Source organism: Podarcis melisellensis, assembly GCF_964234715.1.
Source record: "Podarcis melisellensis genome assembly, chromosome: 16".
Taxonomy (NCBI): Eukaryota; Metazoa; Chordata; class Lepidosauria; order Squamata; family Lacertidae; genus Podarcis; species Podarcis melisellensis.
In genome coordinates this window covers 2,463,527-2,486,057 of record NC_138533.1, presented here as the reverse complement: position 1 = coordinate 2,486,057, position 22,531 = coordinate 2,463,527, and the positions used below count along the sequence as shown (strand labels likewise).

The following is a 22,531-nucleotide window of genomic DNA, read 5'->3' as shown; positions in this document are numbered from 1 at the left end:
CAAGCGGCAAATTTCCACATTTCTTCTCAGAGCTGCACCAGTTGAACTTCTGCCTGCGACGCAGCTGTTTAGAGTTTGCTTCTTTAACTGCAAGAGAGAGAAAAGCTCAATGCCTTATTATTTTATATTTTTGTAAACAGCTTCCTCAACCTCGGCCCTCCAGATGTTTTGAGACTACAATTCCCAGCATCCCTGACCACTGGTCCTGCTAGCTAGGGATCATGGGAGTTGTAGTCCCAAAACATCTGGAGGGCCGAGGATGAGGAAGCCTGGTTAGAGGGCTTGGTAATTGTTTCTTGCTTTTATAATCAACCAGCAAATAAAGTGTTATAATAATATAATTGAATAATTATTCAATAATAATTTTTGAAGCAGGTCTGTCTGATTCTGCATTAAGTGCAGACCAGCATGCAGAGGAGGTGAGGTTTAGGGAAGGCTGGCCTAGTGGGTAGAGCTTATGCAAGAAGTGTCCAGTTCAGGGTAAGGCCCTCATGAAAAAGGCAAAGGCTGCAGTCCTAACCTGGGAGCAAGCCATGGCAGGCAGAAATACTACTGGTGCAGCTCCCACTGCCAATTTAATACAGAGCTCTCAACTGTCTTGGTGTGGTTTTTCCTGCGGATCTTTGTTCCCGACCAGGAAAAAGGCGAGTTTTCTAAATGCAAAAAAAAAGGAAACAAAACAAAACAGATGAAAAGCATTGGTCTTCCCACAAAAAAAGGGATGCATTCTTGCAAGAGAAGCAGGAGAAAAGACTTTTAAATGGGTATATAGGATAAAATATGGTCTGAAGCTCAACATAAAAAAAAACGAAGATCATGGCCACTGGGCCCATCACCTCCTGGCAAATAGAAGGGGAAGAAATGGAGGTAGTGAGAGATTTTACTTTCTTGGGCTCAATGATCACTGCAGATTGTGACAGCAGCCACAAAATTAAAAGGCGCCTGCTTCTTGGGAGGAAAGCAATGACAAACCTAGGCAGCATCTTAAAAAGCAGAGACATCACCTTGCCAACAAAGGTCCGTATAGTTAAAGCCATGGTTTTCCCAGTAGTGATGTATGGAAGTGAGAGCTGGACCACAAAGAAGGCTGATTGCCAAAGAATTGACGCTTTTGAATTCTGGTGCTGGAGGAGACTCTTGAGAGTCCCATGGACTGCAAGAAGATCAAACCTCTCCATTCTGAAGGAAATCAGCCCTGAGTGCTCACTGGAAGGACAGATCCTGAAGCTGAGGCCCCAAGACTTTGGCCACCTCATGAGAAGAGAAGACTCCCTGGAAAAGACCCTGATGTTGGGAAAGATGGAGGGCGCAAGGAGAAGGGGACGACAGAGGATGAGATGGTAGGACAGTGTTCTCAAAGCGACCAGCATGAGTTTGACCAAACTGCGGGAGGCAGTGGAAGACAGGAGTGCCTGGTGTGCTCTGGCCCAGGGGGTCACGAAGAGTTGGGCACAACTAGTCAACTAAACAACAACAAAAGCTAAGCAGGTATATAAGATTGAATGTTTAATTATTAAGATACAAAATTACAATCTCAATAATAAAGTTACAAAATAATAACAAGGTGGAGGGAAGACACAGGGCAAGGAATAAGAAATGGAGAAATGTTGGTACATAATGAAATGTGAATTCACGAATATAATGTACATGTATCAATATGTAAAGATTTCGTATATGTATTGCAACATTAATAATAAATAAATAAAGTGCAAAAAATAATAATTGCTAGGTTCTTATGGAAGCCCAGCCAGATGGGCGGGGTAGAAATAAATTATTATTATTATTATTATTATTATTATTATTATTATTATTATTATTTGGCCCCTCTGCCAGCAGAATGCCAGACTCTTGGCCACAACCAGCCAGCCAGCCTGTTCCTTATGTTCTTAATGTAATGTTCTTTATGTAATTATTCCTTTGCTGCTTTTAAATACCCAGGATTAGAGCAAGGTGTGATCATACGAAGGTGAGGACCTTAAAGCATTTAACCACAACCTCCGTGAACCGAGGAAGTCTACCTATGAATGCCAAGCGGAAACTCTTGTTATAAAACACCTATTGGAGAGACTGAGATCAGGCACTAGGGGGCAGTACAGAGGCCATCAAATATGTCAGGATTTTTTTGGGGGGATATACACCTCTAAATAGCCCCCTGCCCCAACCAGGGAAGGATGGGGAAATTGATGTTCAATAAGTGCTAATGGGAAGGTGAGCTCCTTTATTTTCTGTCCAAGGGAGAACTCCACTGGTAGATTATGAATAATGTCAGGGTTGTGGGTTCGAGTTATACGCTGCGCAAAAGTTTCCTGTATTGTGGTCCCTTCCAACTCTACAATTCTATTTATTGCATTTGCAGCTTGTAGCCTTGCAAGGCACACCCTCAAGTGCCAGGGTGATGTAGTGTTTAGGACCTAGGAGAGACCAGGGTTCGAATCCTGACTCGGCCACATGAACAGGGCTGCATTAAGCAAAATAAGCCTGGGTTTTTAGGGGGAACCACAGAAATTTCCACTGGCGGATTTTTAACATTAATGGTCCCAAATGGCTCAGCTGAGCATTCATTTTTTGAGTCAAAGTGTATCAAAAATCCCAACTCTGCACAACTCTGCAGCAAGGCCGGCCGGTTGCCGTATCTCTGCTAAGCACAGAAGCCAATGTGTTACGTAAGATTTGTTTTGAAGATCTGATCAAAGACTTTGCCATCAGAAAAAGGAGGAGGAACTGATTGAACTCCTATTTGGGGACTTCCCTGGCTTTTTTCTGGCCCACGTAGGACCAGTCTGGATAGCTAGCCTTGGTGAAGACTTGACGTTTTCATCCCCCAAAAAGTTTTTGAGTTTCTGCTGAAATGAGGCTGTATTTTAATGTTGTATTTTAATCTTGTTTTTTAAAGTTGTATTTCAATCAATTGTTTTATATCTGGTGCTAGCTGCCCTGAGCCCGGTCTTGGCTGGGGAGGGCAGGGTATAAATAAAATTTATTATTATTATTATTATTTTCATGTATAAATAAAGTGGAAGTATACAAAACTAAAACACCACTTCCCATCTTACATTTTGGAAAAAAAACAACAACCAAATTTTATTTTACGTTTTATTGTTGTTTCTGTTTTGAATTAGATATCTTTTGGGGCACCAACATCTTTTGAGGGTCAAGACCCAGCCCTGCGCATGAAATGCATTGGGTGTGTGACCCAGTGGCGTAGCGTGGGGGGTGCAGGGGGGGGGGCTGGCTGCACCGGGCGCAACATCTGGGGGTTAGGGTTAGGGGGCACAAATCCACGGGTTAGGGGGCACAAATTACTTGCCTTGCCCCGGGTGCTGACAACCCACGCTACGCCACTGGTGTGACCTCAGGGGCCAGTCAAAATCCCCCTCAGCCTAAACTACCTCGCAGGGTCCTTGTGAGGATTAAAAGTTACCTTCAGCTCCTTGGAGGGGAAAAAAAAAGAGTTAGGCCATAAATGCATAAATTGGGCGACATCCACATTAAAAATTCCCAACCCCTTTCTCCTGTGGGACACACCCAGTTGCTTGACCCAGGGATAATTACTGTTTACCGGGATGACTTTCGGAGACACATGGCTCCACACCTGGGGCCGCACGTGGACAGTGACGCTCAGTGGCTAGAGCACAGGGCGCGGCTGGGCTGAGGGGCCCGATCCTGCCCACCGCCCCCGGGCTTCGCCTTCCCTCTGCTGCTTCTGGCTCCCTGACAATGCCAGGTGTTGCTGAGCCTTCGAAAACAACTCGCCCGGGCAGGATGCCACCTTCGCTCCTTCTCATCGCCAGAAGGGCTCTGGCGGCGCTTCTAATTCCTCACCAAAGATATGCGGACGGGGAGCACCGCAGTTTCACAGGTGCAGCTTTTACCGGCACAACCGTATCACAGGTGCAGTTTGGCCAACGCCGTATCTGTTAGGGGCTGGCTGACGCAATGTGCAGATTAGGAAGCCTCTTGGCCCATCTCGTTCAATAATGTCTGCACGGACAGGCAGCTGCTCTCCAGGGCGCCTTGCCCAGCCCTGCGTGGAGCATAGCTGTCAACTTTCAGATTTGAAAATAAGGGATCAGCAGCCTCGAAAATAAGGGATCAGCAGCCTCACTTGTCCCGGGGACAGTCTACGGGATATCTAACAATCTGGGATAGCAGTGGGAAATGGCGCTGGAATAAGGGAATTTCCTGCAAAAAAAGGGAAGGTTGACAGCTATGGCGTGGAGACACCTGGAATCTAAGTGGGGAATTTCTGCCTGCAGAGCAGGAACTCAGCCTCTGAAATTGGCCTTTCCCTGAATTGTTCAGAATCGGCCTTATCCTCATGGTGTTCATGTTGGTTCTTTTATGGAAGGGCCATAGCTCAGTGCTAGAGGATCTGTGTTTCATGCAGAAGGTTAAAGGAAACTGCAACTAATCCAGAATGCGGCTGGCAGACTGGTGAGACTGGGAGCGGCTGCCAAGACCACATAACACCGGTCCTAAAAGACCAACGTTGGCTCCCAGTACGTTTCCGAGCACAATTCATAGTGTTGGTGTTGACATTTAAAGCCCTAAACCAGGCACAGGCAAACTCGGCCCTCCAGATGTTTTGGGACTACAACTCCCACCATCCCTAGCTAACAGGAACAGTGGTCAGTTGGGAGTTGTAGTCCCAAAAATCTGGAGGGCTGGGTTTGCCTATGCCTGCCCTAAACACCCTCGGCCCAGTATACCTGAAGGAGCATCTCCACCCCTATCGTTCTACCCAGACACTGAGGTCCAACTCCAAGGGCCTTCTGGTGGTTCCCTCCCTGTGAGAAGTGAGGTTACACAGGGAACCAGGCAGAGGGCCTTCTCGGTGGTGGCACCCGCCCTGTAGAAAGCCCTCCCATCAGATGTCAAGGAAATAAGCAACTATCTGACTTTTAGAAGACATCTGAAGGCGGCCCTGTTTAGGGAAGCTTTTAATGTTTAAGGTTTTTTTTCGTGCTTTTATATCTGTTGGAAGTCACACAGAGGGGCTGAGGAAACCCAGCCAGATGGGAGGGGTATAAGTAATATAATAATAATAATAATAGTAATAGTTGGCATGATTATGGCCACATTCACACCATGCATTTAAACAGCCACGGCTTCCCCCAAAGCATCCTGGGAGACACAGTTAAGGGTTGTTAGGAGACACCCCCCCTCAATTCCCCTCATGGAGCTATTATTTCCAGAGCTGTTAAATGATGTCTCTTCCCAGAGAACTCTGGGAATTGTAGTTCTGGGAGGGGGGTGTCTCCTCACAACTTTCAGCAACCTTAATTCCTCAGAATTATTGGGGGGGGGGGAGCCATGACAGTTTATAAAGTAGCATCACAGTGCTTTAAATGTTGGGTTGTGAATGTCCTACTCAGTCCTACTCAGAGAAGACTCATGGAAATTTATTATTATTATTATTATTATTATTATTATTATTATTATTATTATTATTATTATTATTTCCTCCATGTGTGCTTGCCTAAAAGTAACCCTTTTAAGATGGGTGGGGTAACAAAAATAAACGAAACAAGAACAACAATGCCCACCGGTGGTTTCTGAGATCTTGTGGACTCCCAAGGCTCTCTTAAGGACCGGAAACTTGATTCTCTTTTTAAAGAGATTTGGAGCGGGGGATGTTGTGCCTGGTTCTGAAACCTTCATGGATGCGGAACTGTTTCAGAATTGGTGCAGCTCTGCCTATTCATTCTCCACTCATTCACAGATATACCTGAGACCCCATGCTCCCTTTCGAAGCGCATTAAGGATCACTCGCACAGCCCGCTGTCCTTCAGTTAATGTGTCTTTCTCCTTACTAGCCCCGAATTAATGCCCCCCTTCCCTTAAGATATCACTATGCCCTGTCCGGTTGGCATGAGATAAGAGCTGGCTACTGACTAGTAAGGCCTTGGGACATCTCAAAAGATTGTGTCACCCTGAATATTAATAGATAAATGTGTAAAACTTGCAGGGGTAAGAAAGGGAAAAAATAAAAGAATCAATTGAATAATTATTAAACTACAACAACACAACAAGATAGAAGAAGTAAAAAAAAAATTGAGCTCACACATGGGTGAAAGGGAGTGGGGGGTATAGGGGGATTTATAAAAAACTACTAATGTAATATTTCGAATTGTGTTGCATTTATATACAGCAAAGGGAAGTCTATAGCAATTAGGTATATTTTAATCTAGTCAATTATGTAATAGGCTTATATTACAAAACGAATATGGATTTTGAATTTGATGCTTGTAATTCTTTTTCGGTTTTGAAATAAAGTTTAAAAGAGGGAAAAGAAAAGAAAAAGATTGTGTCGCCCTGCAGTTAGGGGAGATTTGTGATAACCGTTCCCCAAACAGGTCAAAATCTTCGGAAAAGGGATATGTTTGCTCAGGCGGTTGATCCAAGAAGAAAAAGGAATTCTGGGTGTCACCCTGGCACTCCCAGAAAGACTGTTTATGGGACACTTTCTGAATCCTGTAATATGACTCTTGTTGTCATTGTGCTGTTTCAAGTACAGTCGTACCTCTGCTTACGTATCCCTCTGGATACGTAAACTTCGGGTTGCGAACGCGGCAAACCCGGAAGTGTATACTTCCGGGTTTCACTGTGCGTGCATGTGAAGAAGCGCTTAATTGCACCGCGTGCGTGCACAGAAGGGCGCCTCCGGTTACAGACTTTATGGGACACGGCCAGGCCTCCGGAATGGATCCCCTCCGTAACCGGAGATACCACTGTATAGATATTTTTAGTTATTTTAATCGTGTTTTATAGATTGCAATTGTTTTTACTGACATTTGCTTGCTATTCTGTATGATACATGTTTGTGATGTTCTAATACAATATTGTCATTGAAATTTTGCAAGCTGCTTTGCAAACCATGAAAGGCGGGAGAGAAATCCAATCGATCAATCAATCACACCAAGTTCACAGGTTTGATCCCTATAAGAGACAGCTGCACATTCTTGCATTGTAGAGAGTTGGACTAGATTATCCTTAGGGTCCCTTTCTACTCTTATCCTTGATTCTATCAATCAATCAATCAATCAATCAATCAATCAATCAATCACCCTCCTCCTGCATTACCCTCCTCCTCAACTTTGGCTCTGGGTCGATCACCCATTCTGGTTTGTTTGTAGGGAAGCTGGACGACGGCGCATCAAAGCAAGTTCTGTTTCCATTGTGTTTCCCCATCACTTTCCTTACAGCAAAACATCCCTTCTTTTGCAGAAACAGGTTTCGTGGTGCCACAATTATCCAGTCTGCTCTAATTGCACCATCTGGATTTGCCGGCATGTGATTGACTCTCATCCGAACATGGCAACAGCCTGGAATCTCCTTGCATAAATCTGCCTTCGCATGTGGGCAGTTGGATTTTTTTTTGACGGGAGGGAGAAAAGTCCCAATCTAGTTTTTCTTTTTTTAAAAACCCCTGCATTTCTGTCTTTTGGGAGGGAGGTGAATCTCATTCGCATTACGCCAAGTAGTTGCCCTCGGGCCAAGATGGGCGTTTGAATATTGCAGGGCTGTGTTGCCACTGAGCCCAGGTCTGCGAAGGTGCTTATCTGCCCTGCGTGCCAATCTGGAGTGACTCCTGTCTCTGAAATCGACACCCTCTCCCACTCCTGCGAGGGAGACGCCCGGTTTAAAGGCAGGTGATCCTTCTTCCCTCCCTCCGTCCTGCGTTTGAAGTTGTATGTTTCCCAACTCCGGTTGGCTTCCTCCTAAACAACGCTCTTGGCAATCGGTCAAAATCTTTCCAAGCTTGTTGTGAAATATTCCACGTCTGATGATGATCGATTTCCCCCCATGTCTCTTGGTCACGCCTGCCTTCTGGTGCGCTGCCTCCTCCTGACCTCTAGGGGGCTCAGGGAGGTGGGTGACCATGGGACACCAAGAGCCATAACCTTGTTGTGTCGCTGTTGTTGTAACACAGTTTTCTTTTTAATTGCAACAGAAAACCAAAACCAAGGAACCCCGCCTTAAGAGACTTGAAAAACGATTACTTTTAGCTGAGATTTTTGGGCTTCTAAACGATGCATCCAGTTCTAAAAACTCTCCATTTGCAGGGCACTATAAAAGGATTGTTGTTGTTGTTGTTGTTGTTTATTCATTTAGTTGTGTCCGACGCTTCGTGACCCCCTGGACCAGAGCACGCCAGGCCCTCCTGTCTTTCACTGCCTCCTGCAGTTTGGTCAAACTCATGCTGGTAGCTCCGAGAACACTATCCAACCATCTCGTCCTCTGTCGTCCCCTTCTCCTTGTGCCCTCCATCTTTCCCAAAATCAGGGTCTTTTCCAGGGAGTCTTCTCTTCTCATGAGGTGGCCAAAGTCTTGGAGCCTCAGCTTCAGGATCTGTCCTTCCAGTGAGCACTCAGGGCTGATTTCCTTCAGAATGGATAGGTCTGATCTTCTTGCAGTCCATGGGACTCTCAAGAGTCTCCTCCAGCACCAGAATTCAAAAGCATCCATTCTTCGGCGATCAGCTTTCTTTATGGTCCAGCTCTCACTTCCATACATCACGACTGGGAAAACCAGAGCTTTAACTATACGGACCTTTGATGGCAAGGATAGACTCACAGAATTGTGGAATTGGAAGGGACCATGAGGTTCATCTAGTCCAACCCCTTGTGATGCAGGAATCTTTTTGCCCAATGTGGGACTCGAACTCGCAGCCTTGAGATTAAGAAGCTCATGCTCTCCTGACTGAGCTATCCCAGAGGATAGCTGAAACAGTTTCTAAAAAATAACTAATACTGTTCTATCCTCCAAAAATGTCCCACACTCAACATAGAAGCATTTCAAAACCCAACAAGTAGTCAGCAATTAGCAAAATCCAATATAATGGATTTCATATAATATGGCAGGAATAATATCCACAAAATGTCAGCAAATGATGATGAAACCATGAAGTTCACTGGGTGCCTAGCTGCCCTTTCTCTCAGCCGAAACTTCCTCACGGGGTTGTTGTGAGGCTGAAATGGGAAGCTGTCAGAAATGTCACAATAAACGGAACTCCTTGTCCTTGCGCTGTTTTTTTTATGCATGCGAAAAGCATTCTTGCTTAGACAAGCCTACCCAGATGCTTAGAAAGCTGCGGTGAGTTTTAATTCCTTCCTAGTTGACAGTTATGTCAACTTTTGGAAAGTTTTCCATGATTGCTAATTTCCCTTATGGATGATTTTATTGTTCCATCTTTTTTGTAGACTGTTCCAAGGTTTTGTTTTTAAAAATGAAATAAAATAAAAAAGAAACAATCTGGCCGTGTATAATTCTTACGTTATTTTTTTATGAATAAAAATGAACAACTAAGCTCACCTCCTCGTCGATTACGACAGATAAATTTGAAAAATTTGAAACGATCCACAGCAATGCTTATCAAACTACAGTTCCCAGAATTATTTGAGGGGCAGGGGGCATGCATTCCAAACATGCCTTAAAGTCCTGGCTTGGCAGTAGACATACTCACTTACACATGTATTTACACATGATTGGCATCTGTCTGTCTCGGGAGACAATGGAGGAGTGCGCCTTAGGGGCGGAGTCAAGCCATTGGAAAGTTAACAGCGCCTGCTGTGTCTGAAGAGACCGATACAGGAGAGACATGTTTTGTTGCAGCTGTGGCAGATGAAGGCATCTGGTTGTGCTGTTTTTTCTCTCTGCTCTCCTTCCAGCGATCATTTCTCCTATGGTCTCTGCTGTGGATACATGACCTGTCTGTCTGTCTGTCTGTCTGTCGGTCTTTCTGTCTCCAGGTGCTGCGGTCACCTGCAAGGAATCCCCACACAGCAGGGTTGAGGCTCCCAGCCGCCGTGTTTCGTTTTCAGAACATCTCTGTGATGCAGAGCTGGTCCACCAGTGGGCCTGGGGCCTGAAGCCAGCTCCCCAAAGAACAGATCCTTGGGGGATCCTGGCATCTCCCCTTCTGTAAGGTAAGGTAAAGTAAATGTAAAGGGACCCCAGACCATTAGGTCCAGTCGTGGCCAACTCTGGGGTTGTGCACTCATCTCGCTTTACTGGCCGAGGGAGCTGGCATACAGCTTCCAGGTCATGTGGCCAGCATGACTAAGCCGCTTCTGGCGAACCAGAGCAGTGCACGGAAACGCCGTTTACCTTCCTGCCGGAGCAGTACCTATCTATCTACTTGCACTTTGAGGTGCTTTCGAACTGCTAGGTTGGCAGGAGCTGGGACAAAGCAATGGGAGCTCACCCCGTTGTAGGGATTCGAACCGCTGAGCTTCTGATCGGCAAGTCCTAGACTCTGTGGTTTAACCAGTGCCCGGGCCTTAGTTTGCCTACCCATGCCCAAGAGGCTCAGAGGTTTACACCACAGCGCCACCTGCATCCCTTTACCTTTACCTTTGCATTCTGTGCACATGGCCAAGCCAGCATCTCTGAGGCAGGAGTGCAAACACGGAATTGTAGCGTTAGAAGGGGCCACTAGAGAGTCATCTAGTCCAACCTCTTGCAATGCAGGGATCTGTTGCTCGGCACGTGTCTCGAACCCACGACCTTGAGGTTAAGAGTCTCATGCTCTATCGACCGAGCTATCAGCTGTGGATGTGGAACTGGGAGAGAACACCTTTGTTTGAGACTCTGTCCTGCCATGTAGATCGAGAGACACAGATACACAATTCATAGCTGGTTCCCTTTTTTAAAGGGAAATTCCCTTATTCCGAATAGGATTCCTCACAAGAAGAGGGAAAAGTTGACAGCTATGATACTGAAGCTCTGGTTTTCCCAGTAGTGATGTGTGGAAGTGAGAGCTGGACCATAAAGAAGGCTGATCGCCGAAGAATGGATGCTTTTGAATTCTGGTGCTGGAGGAGACTCTTGAGAGTCCCATGGACTGCAAGAAGATCCAACCTCTCCATTCTGAAGGAAATCAGCCCTGAGTGCTCACTGGAAGGACAGATCCTGAAGCTGAGGCTCCAAGACTTTGGCCACCTCATGAGAAGAGAAGACTCCCTGGAAAAGACCCTGATGTTGGGAAAGATGGAGGGCACAAGGAGAAGGGGACGACGGAGGACGAGATGGTGGGACAGTGTTCTCGAAGAGACCAGCATGAGTCTGACGAAACTGCGGGAGGCAGTGGAAGACAGGAGTGCCTGGCGTGCTCTGGTCCAGGGGGTCACAAAGAGGCGGACATGACTAAACGACTAAACAACAACATGATACTGATACAGGCTGATCCCCAGAGCCACGCTGCCCCCTAGTGGAGACTCACCCACCTGCATCGCCCAGCATCTTGCCAACAACCTCAAATCACGTAGGTGCCTCTGCCAGGTGGTTATATAACAGGCTGGATGACTCAACATACTTTTGATCGCGGAGCTGCCCTTGGGTGGGGCTCTGTTTCTCCTTCTCTTAATTTCGGTTCCCGAAAAAGTTGTGAAGAGCCGTCCCTGAAGGGCTGTAAGGGTGGATGGGGCCCCTTTAGCCCGCAGAGCTTTTGACTGCGGGTTGACAAGGCCTGGGAAAAGGTGCCAGCCTGAGATCAGCGCTGCAAGGGTGTGTGTGGTGGAGATGGAGAAAGCAGATTTGGAGAGGCTGATTCCCTGCCCCCGCCTCCCGTCTCCAGCACATCCCAAGTCACACACATGATGTATGCGGAAGTTTCTTGGCTCATCGAGAGCAACTCCCCAATCATAGAATTGTAGAGTCGTCAGGGACCCCCTTAAAAGGGACACGGGTGGCGCTGTGGGTTAAACCACAGAGCCTAGGACTTGCCGATCAGAAGGTTGGCGGTTCGAATCCCCGCCACGGGGTGAGCTCCCGTTGCTCGGTCCCTGCTCCTGCAAACCTAGCAGTTCAAAATCACGAAATACAAGTAGATAAATAGGTACCACTCCGGCAGGAAGGTAAACGGCGTTTCTGCGCGCTGCTCTGGTTCGCCAGAAGCGGCTTAGTCATGCTGGCCACATGACCTGGAAGCTGTACGCCGGCTCCCTTGGCCAATAAAGCGAGATGAGCACCGCAACCTCAGAGTCGGCCACGACTGGACCTAATGGTCAGGGGTCCCTTTACCTTTTACCTTTAAGAGACTCCCTTGCAATGCAGGAATCTCAGCAAAAGCAGCCATGGCAGACGGCCATCTGACCTCTGCTTAAAAACCTGCAAGGAAGGAGAGACCACAATCTCCCGAGGGAGACCATTCCGCTGTCAAACAGATCTTGCTGCCAAAAAGTTCTTCCTGGTGTTCGATGAACTATGCAGAACTGGTCAAACCCAGAGTTGTCTGCGACTGGACCTAATGGTCAGGGGTCCCTTTACCTTTTATACAATTTTACAATATGCAGAGAACAACATGAGTTGAGAAATCAGAGAGAGGAGCAAAGGGAATACTTGGGGGGGGGGAGGGTTTGTTGGGGAGCTGGGAGGTGGGGGAAAAGGGGGAGAAATAATGAGGAAGATTTGTTTTGATAATTTGTTATGTTGAAATTGTTAATAAAAAAATTATTTAAAAAAAGTTCTTCCCGATGTTTAGTCGGAATCTCCTTTCTTGTAACTTGAAGCCACAGGTTCGAGTCCTACCCTCCAGAGCAGGAGAAAGCAAGCTTCTTTCATCTTCTGTGTGGAAGCCATTCAGATACTGGAAGATAAGGAAAGGGAGCCGTGTTTGGGGCTTTTTAGGTAAGCAAAAATGGGAGGAAGAGGTGGCATGAGAGAAGTTTATAAAATTGGGGGAAAGTGGGCAGATATTTTTTTTTATACCTCTCTCGCCACCGTAGTGTAGAACATCCGATGGACATTGGAAGAAGCTGAATGGTGGAAGATTCGAGACAGGTGAAAGGAAGGGCATCTTCATATGGTACATAGCTAGACTTTGGAACTCCCTGACACAGGAGGCAGTGATGCAATGTGACCAGCAGCCCTGTATTCAAAGCAAACTTGTTTTTTAAAGGGTTTTTTTTTTAATAACGAGAAAAAAGGACCCTGGATCTCTCTCTAATGATGTCCCTGGACTAATCTAACACCTACAGTCCAAAGTCACGGCAAAGTATGAACTTCCATTACCTCCGTCTGTCACGGTTTGGATGTTGCAAAATAATTTCTGTTCATCAAGGAATGCTGATTACCCAATCATTCGTGCAAGCATTATATTCTTAATGCTTCCTTTAATTTATTTAGTTAATGACATTTACGCCGCTGCTTACTGGTTTGCTCAATCTACGAGTGCATAAGAGCAGCCTTTGCCAAAGGTTTAAATCTCCCAATCGAGCGATCAATTGGGTGTTTGGTTAACTTTTTATTAGGCCACCCTGCGCTTCTGAAAAACTGGCCTGTTTTGCATTTAGAGCGGCAATTTTATGGGGAAAATTTTGTGGGGGTGATACAGGTTAAATTATTCAGGGGAGCAAACTCTTATCTGACAGAATACATGGTTTTAATAATTATTTTAACTCTCTAATGCATTTTATTTTGTTTTATGTACATTGTCTTTCATCATGGCTTCGGCCGTGCAAATAAATACCGTATTTTTTGCTCTATAAGACTCACTTTTTCCCTCCTAAAAAGTAAGGGGAAATGTCAGTGCGTCTTATGGAGCGAATGCAGGCTGCGCAGCTATCCCAGAAGCCAGAACAGCAAGAGGGATTGCTGCTTTCACTGCGCAGCAATCCCTCTTGCTGTTCTGGCTTCTGAGATTCAGAATTTTTTTTCTTGTTTTCCTCCTCCAAAAACTAGGTGCGTCTTGTGGTCTGGTGCGTCCTATAGAGCGAAAAATACGGGCAATAGCCATAAACGTTTGTATAGCGCATGATTGCAAAAAAAAAAACTCCAAGAGGTTTGCAAAAACATATAAGAAATAAAAGATATACAAAATAAAAGATTAAGATTCTCAGTTGTTAAAAACAGGTCTTTAAAAGGTGATTAAAATCAACATTAGCTGGGAGATAAGCACCTGTGACATCCATGTGTCTGGGTAGGGTTGCCTAAGCGAAGGAGGCACCGAGAAAAGGACAACAGAGAAGGCTGCCCGTCTGATGTCACCAGGCAGGGAGTTCCAAAGTGTAGGCACTGGGATGCTAAAAGGCCAATTTCTTACAAGGGCGGGTTGTGTACTGTGTGGCACCTGTAAGAGTGCCAGTTCTGCAGATTAGAGCGGTTGAATGGGCACATAGAGGGCAAGGTGATCCCACAAATAAAATGGCCCCAAACTGCTAAGGTGGGGTATAAATAAACAGTATACAGTGGCACCTCAGGTTACATATGCTTCAGGTTACATACGCTTCAGGTTACAGACTCCGCTAACCCAGAAATAGTGCTTCAGGTTAAGAACTTTGCTTCAGGATGAGAACAGAAATCATGCTCGGGCGGCGCAGCAGCAGCAGCAGAAGGCCCCATTAGCTAAAGTGGTGCTTCAGGTTAAGAACAGTTTCAGGTTAAGAACGGACCTCCGGAACGAATTCAGTACTTAACCCGAGGTACCACTGTACTAATACTAATATAATATACAGTGGACACTTGGGTTGCAAATGTGATCTGTGTGGGAAGCACGTTCGCAATCTGCAGGGTCCACAACCCACAGCACCACGTCTGCGCTCACACAGGTCGTGATTCGGTGCTTCTGTACATGTGCAAAGTGCGAATTAGTGCTTCTGCACATGCGCATGTGCAAACGCCAAAACCCAGAAGTAACCCGTTCCAGTACTTCCGGGTTCGGCGCAGTGCGCAGCCCAAAATCATACAATCTAAAGCATCTGTAACCAGGGGCGCCGACTTATAAAAAATATTGGGGGGGCGGGGGCCCATACCGACTTATAAAAAATATTGGGGGGGGGCCAAGATCTCCAAACCGCTGCTGCTGGGGGAACGAAAGGGGCAAGCCCCGGGCTGCCCCGACCTTAAGTGAACCTGTGAGGGCCCGCCCTTTGCAGCAGCCGATTGGCTGCCGCCGTGGGCGGTGAATATTAATGAGCTAGGGGGAATCCCCGCTTCTCGCGGGCTGACGCCAGCCCCGCGAGATTGTTGATGGGTCGAGAGCCCGCAACCCCACCCCGTCTCTAGATCGGGAGAGGCTTTGTTTTAACTCATTACTGAATGTATTTTAAAAGGTAACTATCGTCAAACAAGGAAAATAAAAAATACCAACATAATTTTGTGATTTTACAAAGCATAATATAATTAATAATTTTCTTAAATTATTGGGGGGGCAGAGCCCCCCCAAACGAATTTTTGAGGGGGCTCGGGCCCCCTCAGGCCCCATGGAGTCGGCGCCTATGTCTGTAACCCGAGGTATGACTATACTAATAACAACACCTTGAACTTGGTCTGTTTTGTAGTCCACTTGTCTGAAAACTGCTCATGTTCCTTGCTCTTTTTGCGTCCCGTCATCTGTCCATTGTGCAATTGCAGGGCTGGGAGTGGGCATCTCCCCTTCCAGTATCGAAGTGCTTGACATTTAACTGTCGTGCGTGCCCATAGCAGCAGGTGAATCAAATTCAGACCACGGGCTTGAAACTCCGTATTTTGCACTGAAGAGAAATGGGTTCTCCTTGCTGCCGCTGCCGCTGCTGTGTGTGATATAACACATGAACGAGACCTTTGGATTTAGTAAGTAAAGCTTTTAAACTTACGCAGCAGTGTGTGGTCTGTTCATTGCTAGCCAGGGAAGAGAGAGGGAGCGAGAGCTTGAAAGCAGACTAAGGGGGGTATGAAAAAGGGACTAACAACCCGTATTCCACGCTATGCTGCTGGTTAATTCTGAAAGTGTTTTTAACTCCACCAAGAGCTCCTTCCTGTGGGAGAGCGTGCAAAGCGCCATGTTCTGAATGTAAGTTGATTCTTTTGTTAATTCCCCACATGGGGGTCAGGTCTGTTTTCCACCCTTACTCAGTTTACGTATGAGATCATCTTACCTGATATATGTCCACTTAAATCAGTGGAATTAGCACTAGTACAGATACTCATTGATAAGAACTCCACCATTTAGTGTGGCTGCACTTGAACTTTGGAACTTGTTATGTATTGAGTTGAATAGGATCCAAATTGCAGCAGTCTGATTGGTCCTAGAACAACAGGATCCAGAATGCAGCAGTCGGATTGGTCCTAGAACAATAGGACTCAGAATGCAGCAGTCTGATTGGTCCACAGGAGCCACCCAATCCAGCTCCAGGTGGAAGTGAATCCGCAACCTGATTGGCCTACAGGAGAATCCTGGAATTAGCCAATCACGTGGGGCCCATTGTGTAAATAATGTATATAAAGCAGACATTCTGGGGGAACTTCCATTCCTCCTCACCACTATGAGCTGAATAAAGAGCACGAAATCCACACTCGACTCTGAGTATATTTCAGAACTCCTTGTCTGTTGATATCAGGCAGATTCCCTTCGCTGTGCTCTTTTTGGCACCTGCGTAAAACACGCCTATCCAGAGGTTTAGAAAGCTGGCGCAAGTTTTAATCTGCTTTTAACCTCTTGCTATGTAAACTTTTGAAAAGTCTTAAATTGTTGCTGTTTCCTACTGATGATTTTATTGTCATCTTTTTTTTTTTGTAAACCACTTTGAGGCTTTAAATTTTTTTACAGTCAGGCAGTGGGTGCCTGGATTTTAGGAAATAAATAATGCTGTAACACAGATCACAGAACGACTAATAAAGCAAAAGGGCCGCAGAACTGCCCCAATTTAAGTGGGATGCCCTGGAATTGCAGAAATCATTCCCGGCTTCTGATTGGATCATGGAACGTCCCATGTTTTTTGGTCCAGCACTCTTGCGCAAGCCAGCGGGCTCGCACCAGAGCACAGATGCTCATTTAGCTTTATGTATGTGACAACGGCAGCAAGAGTCTTAATAGCACAAGGATGGAAGGACGAGGAAATCCCGACCAAAGAACTGTGGCAAGAGTAGTTAATGGACTACGCAGAATTGGCAAAACTGACACACAAACTACATGAGAAGGATAACTGTGGTTTTAAAGATGAATGGGAACCCTTTACAAAGTACTTAAAGAAACAACAAAACGAACTGGACTCCTTGGCAGGCTTTGAATAAACATTCACAAACTTTTTATTGATAACATCTAGATAGATAAATTAAGGATCTGTACAGTTTTGTAACATGCAGAAAATAAAATATGTTGATAAACCAGAGAGAAGAGCTGAGGGAAGTCTGGGGGGAGGGTGGGCTATATTTTGAGGAGGAGGGAGAGAAAAATGGGGGGGGGATTTAAGGATGATATGTTTTTTGATAAAATGTTATGATGAAATTACTAATAAAATAAAAAAAAGAAAGATGCTCCTCTTGGGGTTTTCGTGCTCTGACGCGAGTGAGTTGGCCCCCGTGAGAGCTTGGGGAGAAAAAAATTGAGCGTCTTGATTTGGGTACCCCAGTTGCTGGAGGGTATAAAACTGGTACCAGTCTAGAGGGTCCCCAAGGCAACATGATCTTTATCTCGGCATTTCCTTTTTTTTTTATTACAAATTTTATTGGAAAAAAGATTCACATTTCACATCACACATCAAATACATATATACATACAAATAAAAAGTAAAAGAAAAAAAAATTACAAAAAAAGAGCAATCAGAAAAAAAGAAAAAGAAAAAAAAGAAAGAACAGTAAAAGACAGACTTCCGTTCAACTTGGTCTAGGATTACATAACCATTATATAGTCTTTGCAGTAGAGCTTACATTAGTATTATACATCGAAGGTGTTAATTATCATCTGCTGTTGTGTTAATGATTCCCATATTGTTCTCAACATAAACTAAAAATTTCTTCCATTCATCTTTAAGTTTCGTTGTGTTATTTTGCCTTATTTTCCGTGTTAATCTCGCTAATTCCATATATTGATATATTTTCACTAGCCACTCTCCAATCGTAGGCATATCAGGGGATTTCCATTTTTGTGCAATTAAGATCCTCGCTGCGGCTATCGCATATTGGAAAAAGGTTTGGTCTGATTTTTTTATTTCCTCGCCAATCATACCTAAAAGAAACAACTCGGGTATTTTGGGGAAATTGTACTTCAGGATTTTTTTCAATTCGTCATAAATCTTTCCCCAAAATTCCTTCACTGCATCACAGGTCCACCAGATGTGGAAAAAGGTCCCAATCTTATCTTTACATCTCCAGCAGTTATTGTCAGCAGTTTTATACATCTTTCCTAGCTTTGCTGGGGTCAGGTACCAGCGGTACATCATTTTCTCTAGATTTTCTCGGAGGGTTGCACACGCTGTAAATTTCATACCTTTCCTCCAGAGTGTCTGCCATTTATTATAATCGATATTATATCCAAGGTCTCTATCCCATTTTACCATCACGCCCTTCACCAAATCCTCTCTTGTATCCCATTCCAATAGTTGTTTGTATAATTTGGAGAGGTGTTTATCATTACTCTCTAAAATTTCCACCTGAAATCTTGATTTTTTATCCCTCATCCCCAGTTTCTTGTGCTCACCCCACAGTGCATTGATCTGGTGAAAGTGTAACCATTCTTTTATCTTATCTTTCAACTCGTCATAAGACTTCACCTTCCATCCTTCTTCTGTCTTAACTAAGAGATCCTCATAGGTCCATCTTTCACCCGTCATGTTTGGTTTTTTTATTCTGATAATGTCCACTGGGGAGAGCCACCAAGGGGTCCCTTTTTCAATCAGTTTTTTATATCTATTCCACACCTCCAGTAATGAACCTCTAATTATATGATTAGAAAACCCTCTGTGGACCTCACCTTTCTCCTGCCACAGGTAGGCGTGCCACCCAAACCTAATATCAAAACCCTCCAAATCCAATAAATCAGTATTTCTAAGGGTGGCCCAGTCCTTTAACCAACTTAAACAGGCTGCCTCATGATACAGCCTTATATTCGGTACCGCAAAACCACCTCTCTCTCTTGCATCTGTTAAGTATTTAAACTTTATCCTGGCTCTCTTCCCCTGCCATATAAACTTGGTCATAATTTTTTGCCAGTTCTTGAAGCGGGTGGTGCCTTTAATTATCGGGATATTTTGGAACAAAAACAGTAACCTTGGAAGAATACACATCTTAATCGCCGCCATCCTCCCTGTCCATGAAAGCTTCAGCCTGTGCCAGGTATCCAGATCTTTTTTAATTTCCTGCCAGATCTTATCATAGTTATCTTCAACCAGATTTATATTTTTCGGTGATAGCCAAATTCCCAAATATTTTACCTTATTCACAATTTTTATACCAGTCTTTTGCTCCAATTGGGTTTTATCCTCATCGGCCAGATTCTTTATTAAAATTTTTGTTTTCTTCCTATTTAATCTAAATCCTGACAATCTGCCGAATTCCTCCAATAATTCTACCACCTTGCAGGCGCTGTCCACTGGTTTCTCCAGGGATAGGACTAGGTCATCGGCATATGCCTTTAACTTAAATTCTTTCTTTCCGATTCTTATCCCCTTCACGTTTGCTGCCTCTCTTATTCTATTTGCGATAACTTCCAAAACCATTATAAATAACAGGGGGGATAAAGGACAGCCCTGCCTTGTGCCTTTCCCGATCTTAAAAGGTTTGGTCAGGTTGTTGTTTATAATCAGCATGGCCTGTTGTTCCGAATATATTGCTTTAATGCCTTTCATATAGGGGCCTTCTATACCTGCCTTTTCCAGACAAAGTGATAAAAATTCCCAGGAGACGTTATCGAAAGCCTTTTCGGCGTCTATAAAAATTAATGCTGCTGGAGTGTCTATCCTTGTGTCTAGGTATTCAATGATATTTAAGATATGGCGAACATTATCTTTCTGATGTCGATTAGGGAGGAATCCCGCTTGGTCTTTATGTATGTATTTCATTAATAGCTTCTTAAGTCTACTTGCCATTATATCGGCAAAGATCTTATAATCGCTATTAAGCAGAGAAATTGGCCTATAATTTTTTATGTCTGTTTTTTCAGTTTCTGATTTTGGAACCAAAGTTATATATGCCTCCTTCCAGGAACCGGGGATTTTCCCTCCCTGGAGGATATTATTAATAACATCTCTAAGCACCGGAGCGAGGAGTTCCCCTAGCATTTTATAGTATTTTGAGGACAGACCATCCGGCCCAGGGGCCTTTCCATTTTTCATCCTATTAATAGCCTCCTTAATTTCATTTACTGTAATTTCCTTATTTAATTGTATTCTGTCCTCCTCCGATATGTATTTTCCTCTATCCTGATCCAAATAACTTTCAATTTCTGAACTACCTTCCGCTCCTCTCTCATACAACTTTTCAAAAAACTGAACAAACCTTTTTTCTATTTCATCTGGATCTTCTATGATATTATCTTCCATTATTATTTTACTTATCACATTTTGCTTCTTTCTCTTTCTCAACTGCCACGCGAGTAACTTCCCCATTTTGTTTGCCGATTCAAAATACCTCTGCTTCATAAATTTGATTCTCCATTCTGTTTCTTGATTCAATATAGCAGAGTATTGAGCCTGCAACACTTTTGAGGCACGAATAGCCTCATCGTCTGCTGGGTTTGTGGTCAGTTTCCTCTCACAGTTTCTCAATTGTGTGAGGATATCTTCTTTCTTTTGTTCTCTTAATTTCCTCCTGTAATTGTTTTGTTGAATTAAAAAACCCCTCATGACCGCCTTACTGGCGTCCCATACAGTATCTATGGTGGGTTCCCTATTCAAATTTAAATCAAAATAATCTTTCAAGGTGCCTTTTACCTTTTCTTTCACCTCTTCAATATCCAGTAAATTTTCGTTCAGCCTCCACCTATATTGTCCCTTAAACCCACTTTTTATTTCCATAACCAGAGCACAATGATCAGAAAGTGTCCTGGGTAAGATTTCACATCTCTTTACCCTCAAAATAAGATTTCTTGTCATCCAGATCTGGTCAATTCTACCCCAACTTTGATGGGGTTCTGAATAGTGAGTGAACTGTTTGGAAGTAGGGTTTTTATACCTCCAGACATCAATTAAGTCTATGTTTTCCTCTAGATCATTAAAAGATTTCGGCAGTTTTCCTCTGTTTAATTTCCCTCTCTTTTCACTCCTGTCCAGCTCCGGTACTGGGACACCATTCATATCCCCGAGCAGGATTAATTTATGCGTTTCTAGCTCTAATAAGATACCTTCAAGTTTCTCAAAAAACTCTGCTCTGTTTTTATTCGGGGCATAGACCGTCACAACATTGATTTTTTCCCCCCGGAAATTTAGTTGGATCCCTAAAATTCTTCCTTCTTCATCTTTACAGATGACTTTACAGATTACGTATATCACTACTCCTTTTTTTTTATTTACCTCCGAATTAATAAACTCTACTCCCAGTTTTTTATTCATCAGAATATGTTTATGTTTCTTCGCGATGTGGGTTTCCTGGAAGCAAATTACATCATAATTTTTGTTTTTCAACACTCTCTCGATTTTATTCCTTTTAGCTTTCTCATTCAACCCATTCACATTCCAGGATAAAAAATTTAATGTATGTGTTATTGTTCTCCTTTATCTGTTACGGTTTCACTGACCGGAATCCCGGACTAGAATCTACCGCCTCTATTACCTGAGAGCTCCCCCTCCTCTGCCGTCCCTGCTCCCACCACGGCCTCATCATCTTCCTCATCTGTTTCCTCCATCCTCTCCTCCCCTCCCCGCCCTCCCTCCTGTCCTCCTCCCGCCTCCTCCTCCTCTTCCTCCCTGCTCCTAGGTCTATTCTCTGGCCTTCCCAAGTCTTTCTCGTACCTTCTCAGAAACTTCTCAACCTCCTGTGTGTCCATCAATCTGATTTTTTTATCCTTATAGAAGAAAGCAATCCCTTCCGGGAACTCCCATCTAAATTGTATCCCGTTTCTCTTCAGAACGGCTACCACCTGTTTATATCCCTCTCTTTTACGTAGTAGCCTGACCGGTATTTCTTTATAAATAATAATAGGTCTTCCATCGATTCTTAGTCTATTGTGGTAGCTCTTCCTTAAGATTAAGTTTTTCATTTCCACTGAGTTAAAAATCACTAAACAGTCCCCCAAGAATTTGTTAGTTTTAAAATGTTTAGGTCTTGACATCCTAAAAACATTCTCTATAGAGAGAGCCATCTCTTCCTCTCTTATATCTAGCCATTTAGAGAGTTCTCTAATCATTTTTCCTCTTATATCCTCATTTCTTTCCTCTACTACTCCCCTAAATTTCAAATGAAGCTGTTTTTGTCGCATATCTGCCATGGCTAGATTGTCCCAAATCCTATCTTGTGAGCTGTTTAGTTCTCTCAACTCTTCTTTCATCTTCATTGTCTCTTTCTTCTGTTCCCTCATCTCTTTCTGCAGTTTCTTGTTAGATTCTTCAATTATTCTGGACTTAACAGAGAGGTCTTGAATTTATCTCGGCATTTCCTAGCTCCTTCCTACCACAAGGAGTGTTGTAAACAAAAGTTGCCCTTTTCCCTTATAGGGTATCCAAGAGCCCATATAGAGTCCTTACATAGGTTCCCTATTGGTAGGAGAAAATAACAGAGGCCAACCGGAGAATATTGAGAAGCAAAGCAGCTAGTAATCTTGATCTTTATTGATCTGTTGCAACAGGGTGTTCCCCTCACTCGCAGGAGGGAGGAGGAACCCAGAACAATGACATGCAAG

The 22,531-nt window shown here is 44.2% G+C and overlaps 1 protein-coding gene across 2 annotated transcripts in view; it reads right to left on the bottom strand.

The window, feature by feature from the left end:
- The window catches only part of RORC (RAR related orphan receptor C), a 100,764-nt gene extending 93,629 nt beyond the window's left edge, over positions 1–7,135 (bottom strand). The window contains exon 1 of one of the 2 annotated variants that reach the window (XM_081891575.1): positions 7,084–7,135. In XM_081891575.1, coding sequence (XP_081747701.1) covers positions 7,084–7,120 — 37 coding nt within the window. In that variant the 5' untranslated portion in view covers positions 7,121–7,135. Of the gene's footprint in view, positions 1–3,559; positions 3,801–7,083 lie in introns of those variants that run through there. The other variant, XM_081891572.1, reaches the window with a different exon arrangement.
- Positions 7,136–22,531: the final 15,396 nt, after the last annotated feature.